At 42.1% G+C, this 20,630-nt stretch overlaps 1 protein-coding gene across 5 annotated transcripts in view; it reads left to right on the top strand.

Moving 5' to 3' along the window:
• Window positions 1-1,820: 1,820 nt before the first annotated feature.
• OTUD6B (OTU deubiquitinase 6B) overlaps window positions 1,821-20,630 on the top strand; it is a 38,380-nt gene continuing 19,570 nt past the window's right edge. For 3 of the 5 annotated variants that reach the window (XR_006278725.1, XM_043507629.1, XM_043507628.1), the window contains exons 1-5: window positions 1,885-2,053; window positions 4,156-4,310; window positions 9,124-9,219; window positions 11,624-11,936; window positions 15,536-15,597. Coding sequence is in view for 4 of the 5 variants with exons in the window: in XM_043507629.1 (XP_043363564.1) it covers window positions 1,963-2,053; window positions 4,156-4,310; window positions 9,124-9,219; window positions 11,624-11,936; window positions 15,536-15,597 (717 nt within the window). In the remaining variant the exon portion in view is untranslated. Of the gene's footprint in view, window positions 2,054-4,155; window positions 4,311-9,123; window positions 9,220-11,623; window positions 11,937-15,535; window positions 15,598-16,449; window positions 16,557-17,556; window positions 20,396-20,630 lie in introns of those variants that run through there. The other 2 variants (XM_038392039.2, XM_043507630.1) reach the window with 2 other exon arrangements.

Here is a 20,630-nt window from a genome sequence, read left to right as displayed (position 1 = left end):
CTTTCTTGGTTGTCATAACGTGAACGAGAAGGGTTGGTGAAATAAGTGCCCTGATGGCCTACCCTCCCTACAGTATTTTCTCTAAACACAAGCTTACTATACAAACCCGCTCCAAATTCCTCCCCATGGTGGAATCTACCTTCCACCTTAATCAGTCAATACACTTACCTGTATTCCATCCCAAGCCTCACACAATTCCACAGGAAGCTGCATTATATACCTTCAACGTCTGACAGGCTCTTGCATTCTATCTTGAGAGAACTAAACCATTTCGTGAATCCCCTAGGCTATTTGTTTCTACTACCGAGAGATCAAAGGGTGGTGCTATCTCTAAGCAAAGTCTCTCCAAGGGGACCGCAGTCTGCATCAGATCCTGCTAGCAGATTCAGAATGTTCAACCACCAGAGGGTGTTAGGACTCATTTTACTAGAGCAATGTCAACATCCATTGCCATAACGTATCTGTTACAGACATATGCAAGGTGGCCACGTGGACATCTGACCACACATTTGCCAAACATTGTGCTATCACACAGGATACCATGGCAGACACCATAGTTGGCCATACGGTACTGTCTACCGTTGTCCCTCATACAACTCCAAAATCCCACCAACCATAGTGGGTACTGCTTCACATTCACCTAGAGTGGAGCACCCACAGGGACAGCACTCGAAGAAGAAGAGAAAGTTACTCACCTTGCAATAACTGAGGTTCTTAGAGATATGTTCCCCTGTGGGTGCTCCACTCCCCATCCTCCACCCCTCTACTTTGGAGTACTAGTATGATTTCTCCACGGTAGAGAAGGAACTGAGGAGGGTGCAGGAGGCACACGCTCAGGAAGATTCCAGCGAGACAGGAGATACCAACTGAGCGCGGGTGTCCAGACCAGGCACCGCTACCGAAGATCTCAGATCAATGGCGCCAGGACGCACCGTCACCTAGAGTGGAGCACCCACAGGGACACCCATCTTGAAGAACCTCAGTTATTGCAAGGTGAGTAACTTTCTCTTCTTAACTGTTTCCTTTCGGAGTCCCCACGCCCCCCAACATCTATAAAAACTTCAGTTGTGTGGGCAAACTCCACCTGTGCCGCAACAACTTCTGTATAGCCAGTAGATTAAAAGCCAGGGCAGGAGTAGCAAGCAGGGAAATTGCCTGGGGCCTTGTTGCTCCGGCTTCGGTTTCAGGCCCCGGCCATGAGCCTTGGGCTTTCTGCCTGGGGCCCCAACGAGTCTAATGGTGGCCCTAATCTCTGGTTCATTTTGGTGGACCCCCTGAAGCGTGATCGCGGTCCCCCCAGAGCCCTGGCTGAGAACCGCCTTTCTAGAACTGGTTGAACCCTTACAAACAAAATGAAGGGCTTTTTTTTTTTTTTTTGGTTGTTTTTCCCCCAGAGAAAAACGGCCCTTGCGGGCAAACAGAAATTTTTTTTTTGGGGGGGAGGGGTTAATCGTGGCTCTGACACGTCCCAGCACTTGCTAGGGGCGTTGATTATAATGCGTGTCTCCCCCGCACCCCCGATATCAGCGGCCAGGGGGCGGCGGCGGAGGGGGGGGGGCAGACCCAACAAACCCCGACCGAGTCTCACTGGCCTGCCCAACAGAGGCGGGTCGGGTCGGGTCTCTCCCGCTCTGAGCGACCCATCCCAGGCTCCGCGCCCGGGCAGACCAAGCGGCACAGCCTGGCGCCAGGCGCGGCGGGAGGCCGATAGAGCCGCCCCCAGGGGCAAAGGCACCCCCGCTGCACTGAACCCCGGTATTCGGCGGCGCTAGGACCGCCTGGGAACGATCCCTGCCCGTGGCTCTCCCGGCCGCGCGTCCCACGGGCAGCCTCCGAACGCGTGAGAGGCGCGCGCAGGGAGGAGCGGGCTGCGCGCGCGCGGGGCGTGTCTCCCTCTGACGTCGGGTGCGGTGCCGGGGACTGGGGGTGCGGTGCGGCCCGGCCCGGCTCGAGCTCGGAGTCATGGAGGGGCCCCGGGGGGAGGAGCCGGCGGCGGCGGGCGACTTGGAGCTGCTCGTGAGGAATCAGCGCAGGGAGAAGCGGGAGCTGCAGGGTGAGACGCGGCCGTGGGGCTTGAGGAGAGGGAGGGCCCAATGGCAGGGGTGCGTGTGCGGGGCGCGGGGGCGCAGCGGTGTCTGTGCGGGGCGTGGGGACAGGGAGGGCCCAGGGGTCGGGTGACTGCAGGGCGTGGGGTTGCGGGAAGGGTGTGTGCGGGGTGTTGGGGCAGGGGCGGTAGAAGGGGGGGCTGGTGGTGGGGAGGGGCAGAGGGATGTGTGCCGGACACGGAGTGAGAGAGGGCAGATGAGAGCTCATGGTCTGGCCTGGGAAGGGTGGCGGGCAACGTTCCCTCTAATTTTTGACAGGCTATGTGTGCAACAAATCCTTTCTGTGCAAATTTTTCACAGGCCGTGTGCGCAAAAAATTTCTTCTGTGCAAGTTGTTATGGTTCTGCGCAAATGTTTGTGAGCATGGTGTTTTGCCGTGTTTGGGGGGTTTAGGATCCGTGTGCGTGTGCACACGTGCATAGCTTAGAGGGAACAGTGGGGGCGGGCACCACGTCTGTGCTGGGACTCTGGGCTGTGCTGCTGCCAGAGCTAGCTTTCTCCGCAAGTAGCAGTGCAGCATGTATGTCGCACTTCAAAGCAGTCGATGAGTGTTAACTAAACGTTAAGACCCTTCTGGGAAGTAGGAAATGCTTCTTTTTACAGACGAAGATAGGGAAGCAAAGTGGTGAAGTGATTTCCCCACTTGGTGGATCATTTTGAGAGACAGGGTTAGGGCCCAGGAATTTGTCTCCCAGTCCATATCTCTGTAGCTTTTTTACTGCATTATGGACAACACTTAACTTGAATAAAAGGTACAAAAACTACTGCTGGTGCAGTTATGAACAATGAAACCCACAAGTATCAGGCCCCAGGCAATTTCCCTGCTTGCTACCCCTGCCCTGCACTTCATTTCTGTTTTTAATTTTAAAAAAAGAGAAAGTGAAGATGTCTGGTCTTCTATGCTATTCTAGGGTAAAGGGAGTTACAAAAAAAGTTCTAATGTCCACTGGCAAACATGCCAATCTTAAAATCTTATTCCTGCAAAGTTAATCAATTTTAAAAGAGTTAAGTATTATAGGGTACTACATCTGTCAGTGATTTTTATAGTCATATCATATTGTGTGAAAGACCACCCAAACCAAAGAGGAAACTAGCTAGCTGACCATACACAAAGTACTGTCAAAGGATCAAAGTCAATACTTAAATAAACCCCCAAACAAACCAAAACTGTTCATTTATAGTAATTTATTGTTATACTAGGTAGATTAAAACAAATCACAGATGTGTGATTTTTCTAAGTTGATTTCCATTTAAATATTAATAATAGAGTGGCTCAGATAGTAGGATTCACATCTAGATTTCAGAACTCCAAGATTTGTTCAAAACCTCAGCCCCACTCATTATAGTGCTCTGAATCTATCTACATAATTTTAATTTTGCGCATCCTTGAAGTATGGGGGTAATGGAATGCAGGGTTTTGATTTGAGCCTATCTGTAGACCTTCAATCCCGCAAACATGCACATATTTTAAGTTCTGATTGGATTCAATGGGGCTTCTCAGATGTGTGATGTTGAATGGTCTGTATTTTCAGAATCAGACCCATAGTTCATTATCTTAAAAATACTGAACTAACTTCCATAAGTCTTGAATATTTATCTTCTTCAATAGAGATTGTAAAACAGTCCAAATTCAGAGTTTCTGGTTCTAGACAATTGAGTTATGCAAACAAATTTCAACAGACTTTTCACTAGCTTTTCAAAATAAACAGTTTGCTGAAGCAAAGTATGGAAAATTTTAGCCCCATATAATTTTGAGAAGGCTATGGCTGAGTTCCATATAGGTAGCAAATACTTTAATAATGATGTGGCTGGAATATTTTCTTGCTTTCCCTGGGGTTGATAATTGTATCTTTCAGAATGTATAGCTATTTTAAAAGGTAGTAATCATGCCAGGCAGTCTCATAACCTAACTGTTATGACATACTAGTATGTCAAAATCTTGATTACCTTATTTATATAGCCCAATTTTAATCACATTTGCACCAATAAATTTAGTATATTTCATTTATTAGAGGTAAACCATTGATCATTCTACTGGGTGTTCCAACAGCCAAAATTCAAGGTATGAAAAATGCTGTTCCCAAGAATGACAAAAAGAGAAGAAAACAGTTGATTGATGATGTTGCCAAACTGGAGGCAGAAATGGAACAGAAGCACAAGGAAGAACTGAAGCAACTAAAGGAAACTTTGCCTGAGCAGAATAAGGTACTAGTCATGTTTAGCCTTATTTGTAAGGTTTTGGGAGCACATATTAACCTCAATCAGCTTTCATTGAAATTGTGTAACTGTATATATATGTAACTGAGGATAGAACTATTAAAGGGTTTAATCATAGATTAATAGATTTCATGTCTGAACCCAGTCATAGTCGTCGTCGTTGTCGTCCCCCTGCCGCCCCCTCTCAGGATTATGGTGATAATAAAGCTTGTGTGGTGTTCAGATACTGAGGGTAATGAGTGCTATAGAAAAAAACATAACAACAAATTATTTTTGAGAGAGTTTTAAGAGAAAAATCATATGTCCAATTAAGAGCGTTAGCAGCTCATTCATGTCTGTCTTTGCTTTTAAAAAAAAAATTTAACTTTTAGCTCCCATAGTATGTCTTCATGCTAAATACCTAATCTAGTTGTGTGTCAGTTTATTGATGCTGCTTTTGTGAGAGGTTCAGTGATGTGGTTCTTATATTGTGATTCTTGTCAAGAATTTGTGCCTGAACTCTGAGTACTTCCTATATCAGGGTGGGCAAACTACGGACTGGGGGCCGCATCCGGCCCTTCAGACATTTTAATCTGGCCCTTGAGATTCTGCCAGGGAGCAGGGTCCGGGGCTTGCCCGCTCTGACTCTCCAGCCAGGGAGCAGGGTTGAGGGCTTACCCCACTCCATGCATGCTGTGGCTCTGCGCGGCTCCTGGAAGCAGCGGCATGTCCCCCCTCTGGTTCCTACATGTAGCGGCAGCCAGGGGGCTGCGCACGCTGCCCCTGCCCCAAGCGCCACGCCCGCAGCTCCAATTGGCCGGGAGCCACAACCAGTGGGAACCACAGGAGTGACGCCTGCAGGTGGGGCAGCGCACAGAGCCATGGGGCAGTGCGCAGAGCCACCTGGCTACGCCGCCGCATAGGAGCCAGATGGGGGACATGCCCCTGCTTCCGGGAGCTGCTTGGGGTAAGTGCCGCCAGGAGCCTGCATCCCTCCCGCCCTCCAAACCCTTCGGTCCCAGCTGGGAGTACCCTCTTGCACCCCCAGCCGGAGCCCTCACTCCCCTTCCCCTCAACTCCAACCTCCCACCCGGAGCCCCCTCCTGCACCCTGAACTCCTCATTTCTGGCCCCATTCCACAGCCTGCACCCCTAGCCAGAGCCCACACCCCAACCCCGAATTTCATGAGCATTTATGGCCCACCATACAATTTCCATTCCCAGCTGTGGCCCAAAAGTTTGCCCACCCCTGTCCTATATGTTCTGTACCAAAAACATGAAAATTCTGTACACAATATTTTAAAGTTCTGCAAAATTCTTCGTATTTTATCTGTCAAAATAACACAAAATAATCATGCCTGTTTCAATTATTTTGGTAATTTATTTCAAAATATCTGTCTGCAAGTACATCTGTAACAAAACAGACAACAAAAAAGATTCAGGAAATGTGTTTTGGCCAATAGATTTCTTACTAGGCATATTAATACTGAACTTTGAGTAATAATTCATTTAAACTGCAATACAGACGTGTATTTCTTACACCCCTGAGAAGCAGTGCAAAGGCTCAGGGGAGTCAGAGGTAGTGGAGGAGCTGAGGGAGAGGGAAGTAATTCCTGGGAAGACGGAGTGAACCTGGAGGGTTGTTGGGTATGGGTGGGATAAATTTGGGGTGTGTGTGAGGGATTGTTAGGGATTTGTGGGAGTCTCCCCCTCACTGACCCCTAGCCCCTCTCATTCATTCAGATTGACAGACACATCTGTCCCTGCGCATCCTCATCTGTCCCCTCACCCACTCTCATTTAGCCCCTGACCCAGTCTGTCCCTACCCACTTGGCCTTCTGAAACCCAGTCTGTGATCTCCCAGCAGCCCCATGTGCCACACTTTGTCCATCCCTCCAATATCCCAAGCCTCCTGACCTGGCCCCATGGACAGGGTGCTGTGAGGAACACAGTTTCTTCTCTGCCCTATCTGTACCAGGCTGCTCCCACCCAGGAGCAGCTGCCCTCTGTTTTGGCACTAAGGCAGTCCCTGGTGGGCAAAAGATGTAACTGTAGCACCTTTCTGTGGAGAAAAAAAATCTGTGAGGGACTTGAATTCTGCGCATGCATAGTGGTGCAGAATTCCCCCAGGAGTAATCCTATCAATTTTTCCATTTTATGACCTTTATTTGTATCTATTTAAACACTTCCTTTCTGCTATTAAAACAGTTACGTTTGCAGTCATATAATCTTTACAACCTGGTGGTATACTTCTGGTCTTTTCAAAAGTAATTATATATTTTTTTGAAAAATGTGGACCTGTAGGGCAATCTTTCTACAATTACAATCTTTTGTGCTCTGTAAATAATTAAGTAAGTGTGTAACACTTTATAATCAAGTAGAAAAACAAAGTCCCTGCACTGAGGAGCTTACAGTCTCTGTGGGTGCTGTGATGCTGGTAATTCAAGTGTCAGCTCTGGCCAAGGCTGTGTGTCATTAGCTAAGAACTGACAAGCTCATAGCTGGAAACCAAAGCAGCTCATCTGTATGTTAGTTTTGTTCAAAACAAGTATTAGTCTTATAAGAATGTATTTAGTGTTTAGACTCAATGAAATGCTAAATTACTGCGTGCATTAATCTCACTTGTAATGACTGTATTCCATGCTATAAGGAAATATGTAAGTTTTACTTTGACTTTGAAAATGTTTGCTCTGAATGTGTGAACCCAGGCATGGGAATCATCACCCTCAACCAGAAGGACGATCAAAAAAATAAGTGGGCCATAGTAAGATAAAAGTCTTGTTAATTGCCCCATCCACTCATGGATAAGAACCTGCAGAAGGCCTTATCCCATTTTTTGAATGCCAGAAGAGGGAAATAAAAGTAGTGGATGTGAAGGCCTTGTCTACATTACAAAGTTTTATCGTCAAAAACTGGCTTTTGCTGATAAAACGGGTAATGTGTGCTCTACAAAGCTATTTTTGACAGCAAAACTATGCTGTTTTGCTGACAAAACAAAACCACCTTAATGAGAGGCATAAAGCTTTTGTGGCAAAATTAAAGCAAAAAAACATCAGTGTAGATACTGCTGTTGGTTTTGTCAACATAACTGGCTTCCACCAGTATCCCACAACGCCTGCCATGACCACTGGACTCACTGTTTTGATCTCTGCTGCCCTGCAGGCATGCACATCTCCCTTCCTTTCATAGCTCCTGGAAGTATCTGACAGATGAGCATGCTCCTTTTGGAGAACAAAGAGCAAATCATTAACCTGGAATGCTCCTGTTCTGCCCTTCACTAGGAACACAGGGGCAGGCAGACTGCTGCTATAGGGGGTGTGTGCGCGTGCACGTGTGTGTGTGTGTGTGTGTGTGTGTGTGTGTGTGAGACTCCTGTGCTACTTTGACATTCCTCAGCACTGAGAGCTCACAGAGCAGCTCAGGATGCTGCTGCTCCTCACTTGCTGGGCTGTGGGAGAATTTGGAGGGGATCACAGAACCATAGGCAGCCAGAGTGGGCTGCTTCAGGAGAGACTGCTGTGCCGAGCAGAGCGGGATGCACAGTTGCCAACTTTCACGTGGTAAATAAGCCCCCCGACTTTCACAATAAGCAAAAATCAAGCTAATTCCATTTCAAAGCAAGCCAGTCCCTAAGAAACCTGACACTCTGTGACTAGATTCCCCTGGTATGCAGTCTGGGACTGTGGTGGGACCACTGTGCACCCCTGACTCTCTCCCCCTCTGCTTGTCCCCCCCTTGCCTCTGCTTGCCAGGAGCAGATAAAAAAAAAAAAAGCAACAAGCTACAAGCCAAAAACTAGCCAACAAGCAACGCACAAGCCAATTAGCTAAAAACAAGCCCAATTTTTTTTTTTTTTTTTTTTTTTTTTTTTTTTTTTGCGAGTTTGTCATGTCTGAGCTGGAGGCTGATGTGCAGGGGGGAGGAGGGTGTCCCTGCTCGCACTACCTAAGGGTAGGTCAGTCAGCCTGCTGTCTTTCCTGCCAGTTATTGGTCCAATAATGCCTCACTCAGCTTGTCTCTCTAATATCCTGGGACCAGCCTGGCTACCACAACACTGCATACAATACTGAAAAATTTAGCAATTGTGCAATAAATGAGGTAGGGCTGTAGAGAGAAGGTAAAGCCTGCACCTTTTAATATATACAGGGAATTAGCTCAGTTTAGAGGACCTTGCAAAGCGTGGCAAAAACATTACACTTCCATCTGGCTTAATATGTCGTAATGATGATTTTATTTAAAAGAGTCTTAAGAGACTATTGGATTGCATGGTTAACATTCAGGAAAGTTGGATGCATAACTTGTAACCCTATCTTTTTGTGACATTTGGCAGATTTAATTATGTTGACTAACTGTCTCAAATTCTAAAGTTTTATGATATTGGATTATAAGGTGTTCAATTCAGGTGATCAGGTAAAGACTCCATTTATGCCTTAAGACTGAGTCTACTGTTGGAGGTTGTCTTTAGTGTAATTTTCACTACACATTATGCTATATGGTTCTCAATCAAAGTGTTTAAGTGGATTTGCTTAGCATTCCTGATAGTAAAGAATAAAAGGTTGGCGGGGAGGGTGTCTAGGTCAAGGAGTAAATATGGTAAGTTAATAGATAATAGAATAAAGCATTGGCTGCCTTCCTACAAATAAAAGTAAGCTAAAATGTTTGTTTTTTCTCAAAATATTTTAAACATTGATAATACTGTTCAGTATTTAAAAGTGTAACCTGGTATTGATTGAAACATATTTAAGAGACATTTCCAAGGATCTGTTGTAATTCTCCATTCCATTCATATTAACTAAAATGTTTAAAATTTTGTTTCTCTCTAGCTAGATTCTGTGGCTGATAGTATTGCAAGTTTTCAGCTTGAGGAAAGAGAGGAACAGATACAGCAACCTCGAATATCAAAAGCACAGAAAAGGCGGGTATGTCGCCAGTTTCAATGTTTTCTGCAAAGAAGTGCTGGCGTTTTCACACCAGAGTATACATTTACTAACACGTGTCTAGGCTCAATATCTTCTAGTTCCATTAAGTTTACTTAAAATCTCTAAAGAAATGCAGGCATCTTCCCAGTAGGCTCTACCAAGTCTAACACAGCTTTGGTGGTAGAGCTGATTGAAACTTTAGTCAGAAAATTCCCCTCAGAAAATGCTAATTCAACAAACGCATCTTGGATTTGACAAACATTAATTGAACCACAAGTTGGTTTCCTGGCAGGCTGCTGGTTGACCCCAGTATTCTAGGGTGATTTAAGGGCATCTGTGTCAGGGACCCCAGCACATCCAGGGTCAGTGGTTCCAGGGCAGCTATGCCATGCCAGAGCTTCAAGGGTCCCTATGTTGGAGCTAGGTGTCTGGAAACCCTGAGGACCATTAGGGCTCCCAGTCTTACTACCATGGAGCTGGAAGCCCTGGCTCTAGCCAATCTGTACTTTGGTCTGTTGCAAAGAACAAGGAAGCCCTGAGAGCTTCTACTTGAGCCAGGACTCTCTGGGCTTCTCAGCTTCTGGTTCTGCAGTAGGGAGCCTGGAAGTCCTGGGAAATCCAGCTGATGACTCCTCAGTGGGGTCATGGGAGCCAGTTGGCAGCTGCTGACTGAAATGAACAATTCTTGTCAGTTTCAACCTGCCAGAGTCCCAGTGAACAGACTCTATTTCAGAAACACCACATTTTGATGTTTCTGAAATGAAATTTTTCAGAATTTCTGGTTTGTGGGAAACTTCGAAAAAATTTGTTTCATTCTGATTTGGAATGAAACTAAATATCAAAATTTCCCACAAACCAGAATTCCTGAGTTTTAGCCAACTCTAATTGGTAGGTTACCTACATAGTTCTCAAAGCTCAGTAGTTCTGGGTAAAGGAAGTACCCCACAAGAATGAGTATGCAGAGGCAACACTTGGGTAGCCAGTATATTATCTCTGGAATTGGCCAGGACACTGAAATTTATCCATCTTTCTTTTCACACACAAAATATTTTGAGATTTTTAAGGACTACCGGTATTCAGAGCTCCCATTTTATAACTCCTCCAAAAGATGAATGACTTAGGAGAGTGCTATCTACTGAATTGCCAGTGCTTCTTTTTGCACTTCTTCTGAAGGTCTTCCATCAAAGTACTAACTTCTGAACTCACTTAACTTGAGATCAGATGGTAAAATAAAAATCTTGGAAATACCACACACAAAAATAAGTCCTCTAGTGAAAACAAAGTGAAACGTGTTTCACAGTATTTGCTCTACAAAATTCTTATGTTCCCAATTTGACTTCATGAACTGATCATAGAATATCAGGGTTGGAAGGGACTTCAGGAGGTCATCTAGTCCAACCCCCTGCTCAAAGCATGACCAGTCCCCAACTAAATCATCCCAGCCAGGGCTTTGTCAAGCCTGACCTTAAAAACCTCAAAGGAAGAAGATTCCACCACCTCCCTAGGTAATGCACTCCAGTGTTTCACCACCCTCCTAGTGAAAAAGTTTTTCCTAATATCCAACCTAAACCTCCCCCACTGCAACTTGAGACCATTACTCCTTGTTCTGTCATCTGCTACCACTGAAAACAGTCTAGATCCATCCTCTTTGGAACCCCCTTTCAGGTAGTTGAAAGCAGCTATCAAATCCCCCCTAATTCTTCTCTTCTGCAGACTAAACAATCCCTGTTCCCTTAGCCTCTCCTTATAAGTCATGTGTTCTAGTCCCCTAATCATTTTTGTTGCCCTCCGCTGGACGTTTTCCAATTTTTCCACATCCTTCTTGTAGTGTGGGGCCCAAAACTGGACACAGTACACCGGATGAGGCCTCACCAATGTCGAAGAGAGGGGAATGATCACATCCCTCGATCTGCGGGCAATGCCCCTACTTATACATCCCAAAATGCCATTGGCCGCCTTGGCAACAATGGCACACTGTTGACTCATATCCATATGATGCTTCAGTATAGAATGGCTTCAAGATAAACTCATAGGCCATAATTTTCAAATGTATGCCTAAAGTTAGGCACCTATATAAATGAGATACCTAACTTTAGGCACCAGCTTGGAAAACGTTAGTCTCATTTGCTAATTCTACTGTACAAAGGTGGTTATTTCCTAAAGGGTGAATTTCAGTATATTTATTAACTGGAAAGATACTGACCTTCCTTCTGTGGCGCAGTAGTAATGAATGCACAGACCTAAATCTGAGCAACAAAATTCTGAATTTCATAGGTCTGAGCAGCAAATCAACAATTGCACAGACACTTGGGACCTCTTGTAATCTTGAACATTATTTTTCATACAACTTTCATTTGAAATCAACATCCTCTTGTAGCATTCTTTATTGTGCTTTCCATCCAAGGAAAAGAAAGCTGCATTGGAGAAGGAAAGAGAAGAAAGGATCGCTGAAGCTGAGATAGAAAATTTAACAGGAGCCAGACATCTTGAAAGTCAAAGGCTTGCCCATATATTGGCAACAAGGCAGTTGGAGATGAAACAGATTCCATCAGATGGCCACTGCATGTACCGAGCTATTGAAGACCAGCTCAAGAATCAGCAAAACTCCTGGACTGTTGCAACCCTGAGAAGTCAAACTGCAGAGTATATGCAAAGTCATGTTGATGATTTCCTGCCATTTCTAACAAATCCCAACACAGGAGACATGTATAGCCGAGGTAAGAATTATAGTTTAATAAATGGTTCTTAAAAAGTGTCTTTTTACAAATGTTACCAGTAGTTCTGGAGCTTATCAGTATTGGTTATAGCTGACTTGTGACCAGTTACAGCATGGGTGTCCCCTGATCTGTATGTCATGCTTCTGTTTGGTAGTGTAGACAGGATCGTAATCTCCTCTGTAACTAAGCAAATGTCTTGAAGATATTTGTCTACATGTAGGAAAAGTAACTTCAGCCTGGTTATGTAACACAGTTAATCTCATCTATGATACAAAACGGAACTCTGTTACACCTTGACCAGGTAACAACGGTGCGGTAATCATGTTCCATGAGTGAGCTGAAATTGTAATGTAGATAGGACTGCTAAGGATAATCTTGTTTACAGTTGAAATCCTGCAGGGATCAAAGTTACTATTCTCTCTGTTGAATCTTGTTTTGGAAAAAAATATGCCTTTGATTAAACTGTCCGGGAGACATACACTGTAAATTGACTTTGGCATGAAATAATGAAGAAGATTTAGTTGGACAATGGCTTTCAAGTCATCTATGCCTCAAAAGCAAAATCGCTCTTCTTTAAAGATGCTCAGTGGTACTGTTCGTATCCTGTATCTAGAATAGGCATTTAGCAGAAGGGAGCCTTTAAGCATGTTTCAGTAGCCCCAACATTTTTTTCAATTAAAGCTTAAGCTTCTGTGGAACCATGATATAGGAAAGTGTGGTATGTTCTGCTGTTCCTGTTAACATGACAGTTAGTGAGTCCAGAGTCAAGTGTTGTTCACATAGTTACCACATGTACCGTAGAGCTGAATATTAGAACAGTATTTTGAAAGTTAGCTAGTCTTCATGTTCGCCTCTTGTGATGGCATCCTCATAGTCCCTGCCTCTTCATATTAGCTCCCTGAGAGAGAGACAATGTTACAGGTACTGCTGCAGTGTTATTAGGAGCACGGTAGCACTTCTGGCCGGCTCTGTCTTATCTTGTCTTGTCTTGTCTTAGGCAAAACTTCCTTTCTTAAATTTAAATTACCTTTCTAGTTTGAGGTCAATGGTAATTGGGACAAAATACAACAAAAGGTATTTTGTTGATTTTACAAAAGGTAGATCATGTCAAACCAACCTGATATACTTCTTTGAGAAGGTAACAGATTTTTTAGACAAAGGAAACACAGTGGATCTAATTTACCTCTATTTCAGTAAGGCATTTAATACAGTTCCACATGGAGAATTATTAGCTAAACTGGAAAAGATGGGGATCAATATGAAAATTGAAAGGTGGAAAAGAAACTGGTTAAAGGGGAGACTACAACGGGTCACATTGAAAGGTGAACTGTCAGGCTGAAAGGAGGTTACTAGTGGAGTTCCTCAGGGATCGGTTTTGGGACCAATCTTATTTAATCTTTCTATTACTGACCTTGGCACAAAAAGCGGGAATGTGCTAACAAAGTTTGTGGATGACACAAAGCTGGGAGGTATTGCCAATACAGAGAAGGACCCGGATATCGTACAGGAAGATCTGGATGACCTTTTAAACTGGAGAAATAGTAATAGGATGAAATTTAATAGTGAAAAGTGCAAGGTCATGCAATTAGGGATTAATAACAAGAATTTTTGTTATAAACTGGGGACGCAACATTTGGAAGTAACAGAGGAGGAGAAGGACCTCGGAGTATTGGTTGATCACAGGATGACTGAGCCGCCAAAGTGATATGGCTATGAAAAAAGCTAATGCAGTCTTGGGATGCATCAGGCGAGGTATTTCCAGTAAAGATAAGGAGGTGTTAGTACCGTTATACAAGGCAGTGGTGAGACCTCATCTGGAATATTGTGTGCAGTTTTGGTCTCCCATGTTTAAGAAAGATGAATTCAAACTGGAACAGGTACAGAGGAAGGCTACTAGGATGATCCAAGGAATGGAAAACCTTTCTTATGAAAGAAGACTCAAGGACCTTGGCTTGTTTAGCATAACCAAAAGAAGTTCTGAGGGGAGATATGATTGCTCTCTATAAGTATATCAGATGGACAAATACCATGGAGGGAGAAGAATTATTTAAGCTCAGTACCAGTGTGGACACAAGAACAAATGGATATAAACGGTCCATCAGGAAGTTTAGACTTGAAATTAGACGAAGGTTTCTAACCATCAGAGGAGTGAAGTTCTGGAACAGCTTTCCAAGGGAAGCAGTGGGGGCAAAAGACATATCTGGCTTCAGGACTAAGCTTGATAAGTTTATAGAAGGGATGATATGATGGGATAGCCTAATTTGGCAATTTAATTGATCTTCAACTATTAGCGATAGATATGCCCAATAGCTTGTGATGGATGGGATGTTAGATGGAGTGGGATCTGAGTTACTACAGAGAATTCTTTCCTGGGTGTCTGGCTGGTGAGTCTTGCCCACATGCTCAGGGTTTAGCTGATCACCATATTTGGGGTCGGGAAAGAATTTTCCTCCAGGACAGATTGGCAGAGGCCCTGGGAGGTTTTTCGACTTCCTCTGCAGTGTGGGGCACAGGTCACTTGCTGGAGGATTCTCTGCACCTCAAAGTCTTTAAACCATGATTTGCGGACTTCAATAGCTCAGACGTAGGTTAGAGGTTTGTTACAGGAGAAGGTGGGTGAGATTCTGTGGCCTGCATTATGGAGGAGGTCGGACTAGACGATCATAATGGTCCCTTCTGACCTTAAAGTCTATGATTCTATGATTTTATTGGTAGATTTATTTCCTGGGTATCAAAATAGATAAACCTTCAGTTTGCCTCATTAAATCTTTAACCATGATAGCCTTTTTGAAATCCAAACTGATTTTCTTTCATTTGTTGAGATGGGTGGTTTCTCCAAGAAATGCTTTTTGTCTTGGTGTATAATTTTGTTTAGTTTATTCTTCACACAGAACATATTTATTAGTGTTTTTTTATGAAGAGGTCAGCTAATTTTATTCTTTTAATTTATAAGAGCACAGATCTTCCTTGCAAGTAAGATTGGGGATTGCCTTAAAACTGTTTTCTGGAGACATGCGTAGAAGGGAATGTTCTCTGGATTCTAAATATTCCAGTTTACTGAGAAATAACAGTCAGTCTGGAGAAAAACATAGTAGAACTGCAGTTAGTTACAGGACCTGAAAAATTTATCTGACATCTATATTGCACAAGAGCCAAGCCTACTAATTAGATAGAAAGATACTTCCACTGCATGCTGTCTCCCAAAGCTATGACTCCTGCAGTTTAAAGCTATTATGTACCACTTATGGGGTACAGTATTTAATTAGATTATATTGTCCATAAAATTTATTCAAGAAGTACTTAAAATATAACTTGCTGTTTCCTGTATTTTTATTACACTATCTTTCCTGTCTTTGCTCTCCTTTTCCCTCTTTTCTTGTCAACAAGAGAACATACTATACTACTTCCTTTGTCGTAGGTGTCTGTTTGCTATTTGTTTTCTCTTTCACTGCACTTACATATTCGTATTCCCCTACATTATGTTCTACTTTTCCAGGCCAAAATTTATTTTTAATTTATCCCATCAATATCTTTCTCACCCACCCACATCCAGGAAAGAGATTTACTGAGAGGTTTACTCATTTATTTTTTTCCTGCAGGGGAGTTTGAAAAGTACTGTGATGATATAGTCAACACAGCTGCATGGGGTGGTCAGCTGGAAGTAAGTATGGTACTGTTTATTTCTGTTGATGAAACTCTGAAGTGATTGAAAACTAATGGATTTTTAGATACAAATTCTTAGAAATGCCCCTTCTCCACTTCAAAGAAGGGGATTTTCTGTAATAGAGAAATTTCTGGAGACCTAATCAAGCATGGTTGTAAAGAAATATAAAACTACCTAGTCTTATATAGTGTGTTTTATCAGTACATCTCAAAGCACTTTACAAAGAAAGTAAGTAAGTATCATTATTCCCATTTTTAACCTCTTGACAAACTTTACATTGTGGACATATGTTTTCTCAGAGCATTACCAGTTTTGTTTGTGTCTGTATTGCTCACAGCAGCTTAAGTCTTTAAAACTTGTAGAACAGGTGTTTCTAATATGATGGTTGACAACATGGAGGGAAAGAATAAAAAATAGAGACAGAAAGTTGGTTTATTTTCTTTGTTTAAACAGGGTCAACATACTTCACAGCACAGCAAGCTATCGTACAGCAAAGTGTAGTTAGAGAGTGAGATTTATAATTAAAACTGAAATAAAAAACTTTTTAGCACTTATGCTCTGTTTTTGCATTTCATTCCTCTTCAGCATTGAAAATAGACTAGTTGCTCTCTCAAGTTCTTGTAAACTAGTACTGTGCTGCATTGCTTTTATCAACAAAGCAAGAGATGATTCCTAGAAACTTTTCATAGGAATTTAAAAACTAACCACAGGAAGATTTTGTAAAATCTCACTTCTAAAAAAAACCCTAAATTTCAGGCCTAAACTGACCTAATGTTATGTGTATTAGAATTAAGTATTTTTCATGGTATTTAATTATACTTCTCAGTATATTGTTTTCCTGTCTTAAAGCTAAGGGCTCTATCACACATTTTGCAAAAACCAATTGAAGTAGTGCAAATGGATTCTCGTCCCATTATTGTTGGTGAAGAATATTCAAGCAAACCATTAATACTAGTGTAAGTAGATATTTTTATTCCTATGTTTTAATCATGTTTTTCCCACAGGAGAGTATTTAAGGACTGATAGTAAGTGATTGCAATAGTTCATCTAACTTATCTGACTAGAGAATGTTACAGAATGAGTTGGCTTGAAAATGCAAAATAGCCATCAATAAATCAGGTTAGGAAACTAAAGAAGCTTATTGTCAGTGTTCCCTCTAATTTTTTACATCCATGTGCAGAATGAATGTTATGTGCACCAATATGTAGGTGATGTGTGACAAAATTCATGTGATGGGGGTGGGACCGAAGAGTTTGAGGTGTGGGAGGGGGCTCAGGGCTGGGGCAGAGGGTTGGGGTGTGGGTTCTGGGGTAGGGCCGGGGATGACAGGTTTGGGGTGCAGGCTGTCTCGGGGTGCAGGCTCCCCCCAGCCCTCTCTCGCCACAGCAGCTCAGGGCTGAGGGAGGGCTCCTTTCCCCTGGCTGCAGCAAGTCCAGGGCAGGTCCATGCTGGGGCGGTGGAGAGGGACACCTCTCCCCCGGCCACGGCAAGTCTGTACTGGGGCCGGCGGGGAGCGGTGCCTCTCTTGGCTGCAGCCCTCAGCCCCTGTGTAGGGCTTAATAGGCAGCTGTAGGGCTATGCAGCTTAGAAGGAACTTAGATGTCCATCACTTTTCTGTCAGCTGACTGATTCATTAGCAGCCTTCCGTTATTCAACAAAAGCTATTTTAGTCACAATTATAAATGGATTTAACGTATTATTTTATATAAAAGCTCCATTAATGATGTGTTGGTTTTATCATTATTAGCAAAATTAAAGAAACACTCATGAAAACATGCAGTCAAACTTCCGTGGTTTCCAGGATAATACATTTTTCCATGCTGTCTTTAACTTTAATTGAATGTCTTTAAACTATCTGAGAGTAGAAAGTAGATATGTTTATACATGTGTATTATATATGTTTTAATTTTAGTTAAATATTAATTTTTTAAATGGCTTTTTTTGTTTTGTTTTTAGGTATATGAGACATGCATATGGATTAGGAGAGCATTATAATTCTGTAAAACTGCTAACAGACACTGCTACAGAAAATGGTAGCTAGTATACAAGTCATAAGTCCACATGGATAATCGGTGCCGCTTGACACTTTGGACTCTTCATCTGTGGACGGTTCCCAAGCAGACCTGGAAAACAAAAGTAACGGGAAGGAACTTTTAAGAGACGCAAAAGATTTGGCTACATATCAGAAATAGCAGTTTAAAACAGTACTTAGACTTTGCTGATTTAGATCATGTTTCAGAAAATATTCTATAAAATGTTGGCTATGTAAGCCAGAGTAACTTGCATAGTTTTGAGTATTTTGGTTTACATAGCATACTCTGCCACAGTGAAAAGATCAATAGTATATGTTTCAGGTAGCTTGTGGGTTTTTTTTTTTTTTTTTTTTTTAATTTCCTGCTTCTGTGCATTTCTACTGAAGAATTGACATGATTTGCAGGCTCTTTTAGGTCATTTCAAGTAGATTGTGATGATCATGGAGATTTTATTAAGGCATTTAAATGACTGTTGAATAATATTCTAGACTGGAGTGATGGTAAGATACTGCTTTAATAGTCCCAACAAGGCATAGCTAAAACATATTTAAACAATAGTAAGGACCCTCCTAATACTTCAGTTACATAAATACCAGAGGCAAAGCCAGTGATACTGAATATCTTATCCTTTTCTGACTCAAAACTTTCCAACCTAACTTCTGCTTTTATGGATTCTCCTCTTAATTTTTTAATCAGGTTTCGAAAACTGCCTTATCTTCTGCCACTGGCGTTTCTGCTTATGGCCATAGATGACAGAACAGGGGTGAGAATTGATAATGGGACTGCTGGTCCACATAGTCCCACCTGTAGAACAGGGGACATTCAACTTTTCGTTCTTTTGTAAGTTATTTTTCTTCATAATCGTTGTCATTTCAGATGAAGACTTAGTGAACTAGTCCAAACATACTGTTTATAGTACTGCCATTCCATCAGATCTGTGGTTTGAAATGCAGTTAACAATACTCTGATGTGGTCTGTACTTAAATTTAGGTCAATGTACTTATGGTGCTCAGCAGTGTGAAAAATCCACACTCCTGAGCACTGTAGCCATCCCGACCTGATCCCTGGTGTAGATGTAGCTAGATCGCTGGAAGAATGCTTCCATCAGCCTACTTATATCGTTTGGGGAGATGGTGTTCCTACAGCATTGGAAAAAACCCTTCTGTCGTAGGTTACATCTATGTTATGGGGTTATACCGGCAAAACTATGGCGCTGTAGTTAGGCCACTATAGTCCCTGTACTGTAGACGCTGCCTTATATAGCCATTTGAAAACAGTTGTAAAAATTGTGATCACTTAATTCTTGTAAGTAACTCTAAAGATGACCTGCAAAGAAATTTGGGTTTGCATTGTCTGCTTTGCTTCTTTATGACACACAGAGAAGACTTGAAATATATAAGGAAAGCCTGCTAATACCAGGAAATTATTTTTTTATATAGAATGTTTAAAACTTTTTTACACTGATTTTTTTTTTTTAACTGCCTACATAAACAGTTTGGGAGAAATGCAGTTGTTAAAGATGCAACAGTGCTGCCCCTCAGCTGAGGGCTGAGAGAGTTTATAGTCCACATCCAAGACAAATGAGTTGTACCGTAAAACCAGAAAACAAATGGACATTGATGGTATTTTTTCATACCTTCTTTATATATCTCAAAAAAGTAAGACACAAAACCAACTGTTTTTCTTCTGTGGGTCATTTAATGAAAGCACTTTGTGGTCTTGTGAAAGAGATGCAAATGAGGACTTCACAAATGCCATATTTATTTGTTTTATAGATAGTCTTCCCACAGAAAGAATGTTTGATTATGAATTTCACAGCATGGAGTCTGCCAGGCAAAACAGGTGTTAACTAAATATAACATCATGTGGCAATCTTTATTCGTTTGGTATTTATTGTAATAACTGGATGAACCCAATTGATGTCTTGATTGCAGGAGTCAGACTTTTTTTTTGCAATGCCTGTTACTAGAAATGGATGCATTAGTGAGAGAGAGTTAATAGAGAAATCTTCTTTACTGCCATAAAGATTTTCACCATAATATAATAATATACTGTTTTTAGTGTTACCGAAAATTGATGCATTTGGCAGTGCACTTGCTGATTTATGTAGCTGAATGGTGAATAATAGTCAGTTAATTGAGGCTTCATCAGAATTTATTCCTGGGTCACTAATTGAAAGGGGAAAAAGATTGATATTGGAATTCTGGAATATGTCTGTATCCAACAATTTGTCCAATTTAAGATGTTTTCAACTTGTACAAAGCAAAAGAATATTTAATTATAGTGAGCAAAGGACTTTGCTCGTGCTGTATGGGCCTTGAATTAAGAAGTTGGAAACTTATTTGTATTTATTGAATTAGATAAGATTTCCACTTATCAGTTTGTCCTGAAATAGATTATCTATCACAGAATTTCTCTGCAGTACTTCCTGTTCCCTCTGAAACTAGTGAATTTAATGATTTTCACGTTTGTCATGATCCTACAACATTGTCATGTCTTAGTCAACCACAAGTTCCATTCAAGAAGACAATTCTCTATTAAAGAAATAGAGATCCAAAAGCTCATTTTTCTCCTGTTTTTAAACCAATGTTATCTCTTAGCGTCACCAGTTGTACTTGCCATGGCCTTTTTCAGTAGCATCCACTCAGCGTATTATAGAATTTTCCCATCTTAAGTGAAATGTGGCCAGCTAGATACTACAAAAGCTCCCTGTTTCACTTTGCGTTTTAACATTTTGCTGCATATTAAAGCATGGCTTACATGATTTCCATTGACGCTTCTAAAATTATAGACCTCAACGCAGAACTTTCTTGCTATTCAGTTCAAATTTTTCATGTCTCAATTTTATCCCATTATTATAGTTATGTTCCTTGTGCCACAAAATATTCCTCCACTTTCTGATTGGTGTTTCACCCTTCAAATACTCATAGAAAGTTATCATATCTAGAACCCTATGCAGATATGCAATTTATAGCCGGCTCTGATCCGCGATGCCCA

This window comes from Dermochelys coriacea, chromosome 2 (genome assembly GCF_009764565.3).
Source record: "Dermochelys coriacea isolate rDerCor1 chromosome 2, rDerCor1.pri.v4, whole genome shotgun sequence".
NCBI classification, from domain to species: Eukaryota; Metazoa; Chordata; order Testudines; family Dermochelyidae; genus Dermochelys; species Dermochelys coriacea.
Note: the sequence above shows the minus strand (reverse complement) of the source record. Positions and strands in the feature narration are given on the sequence as shown.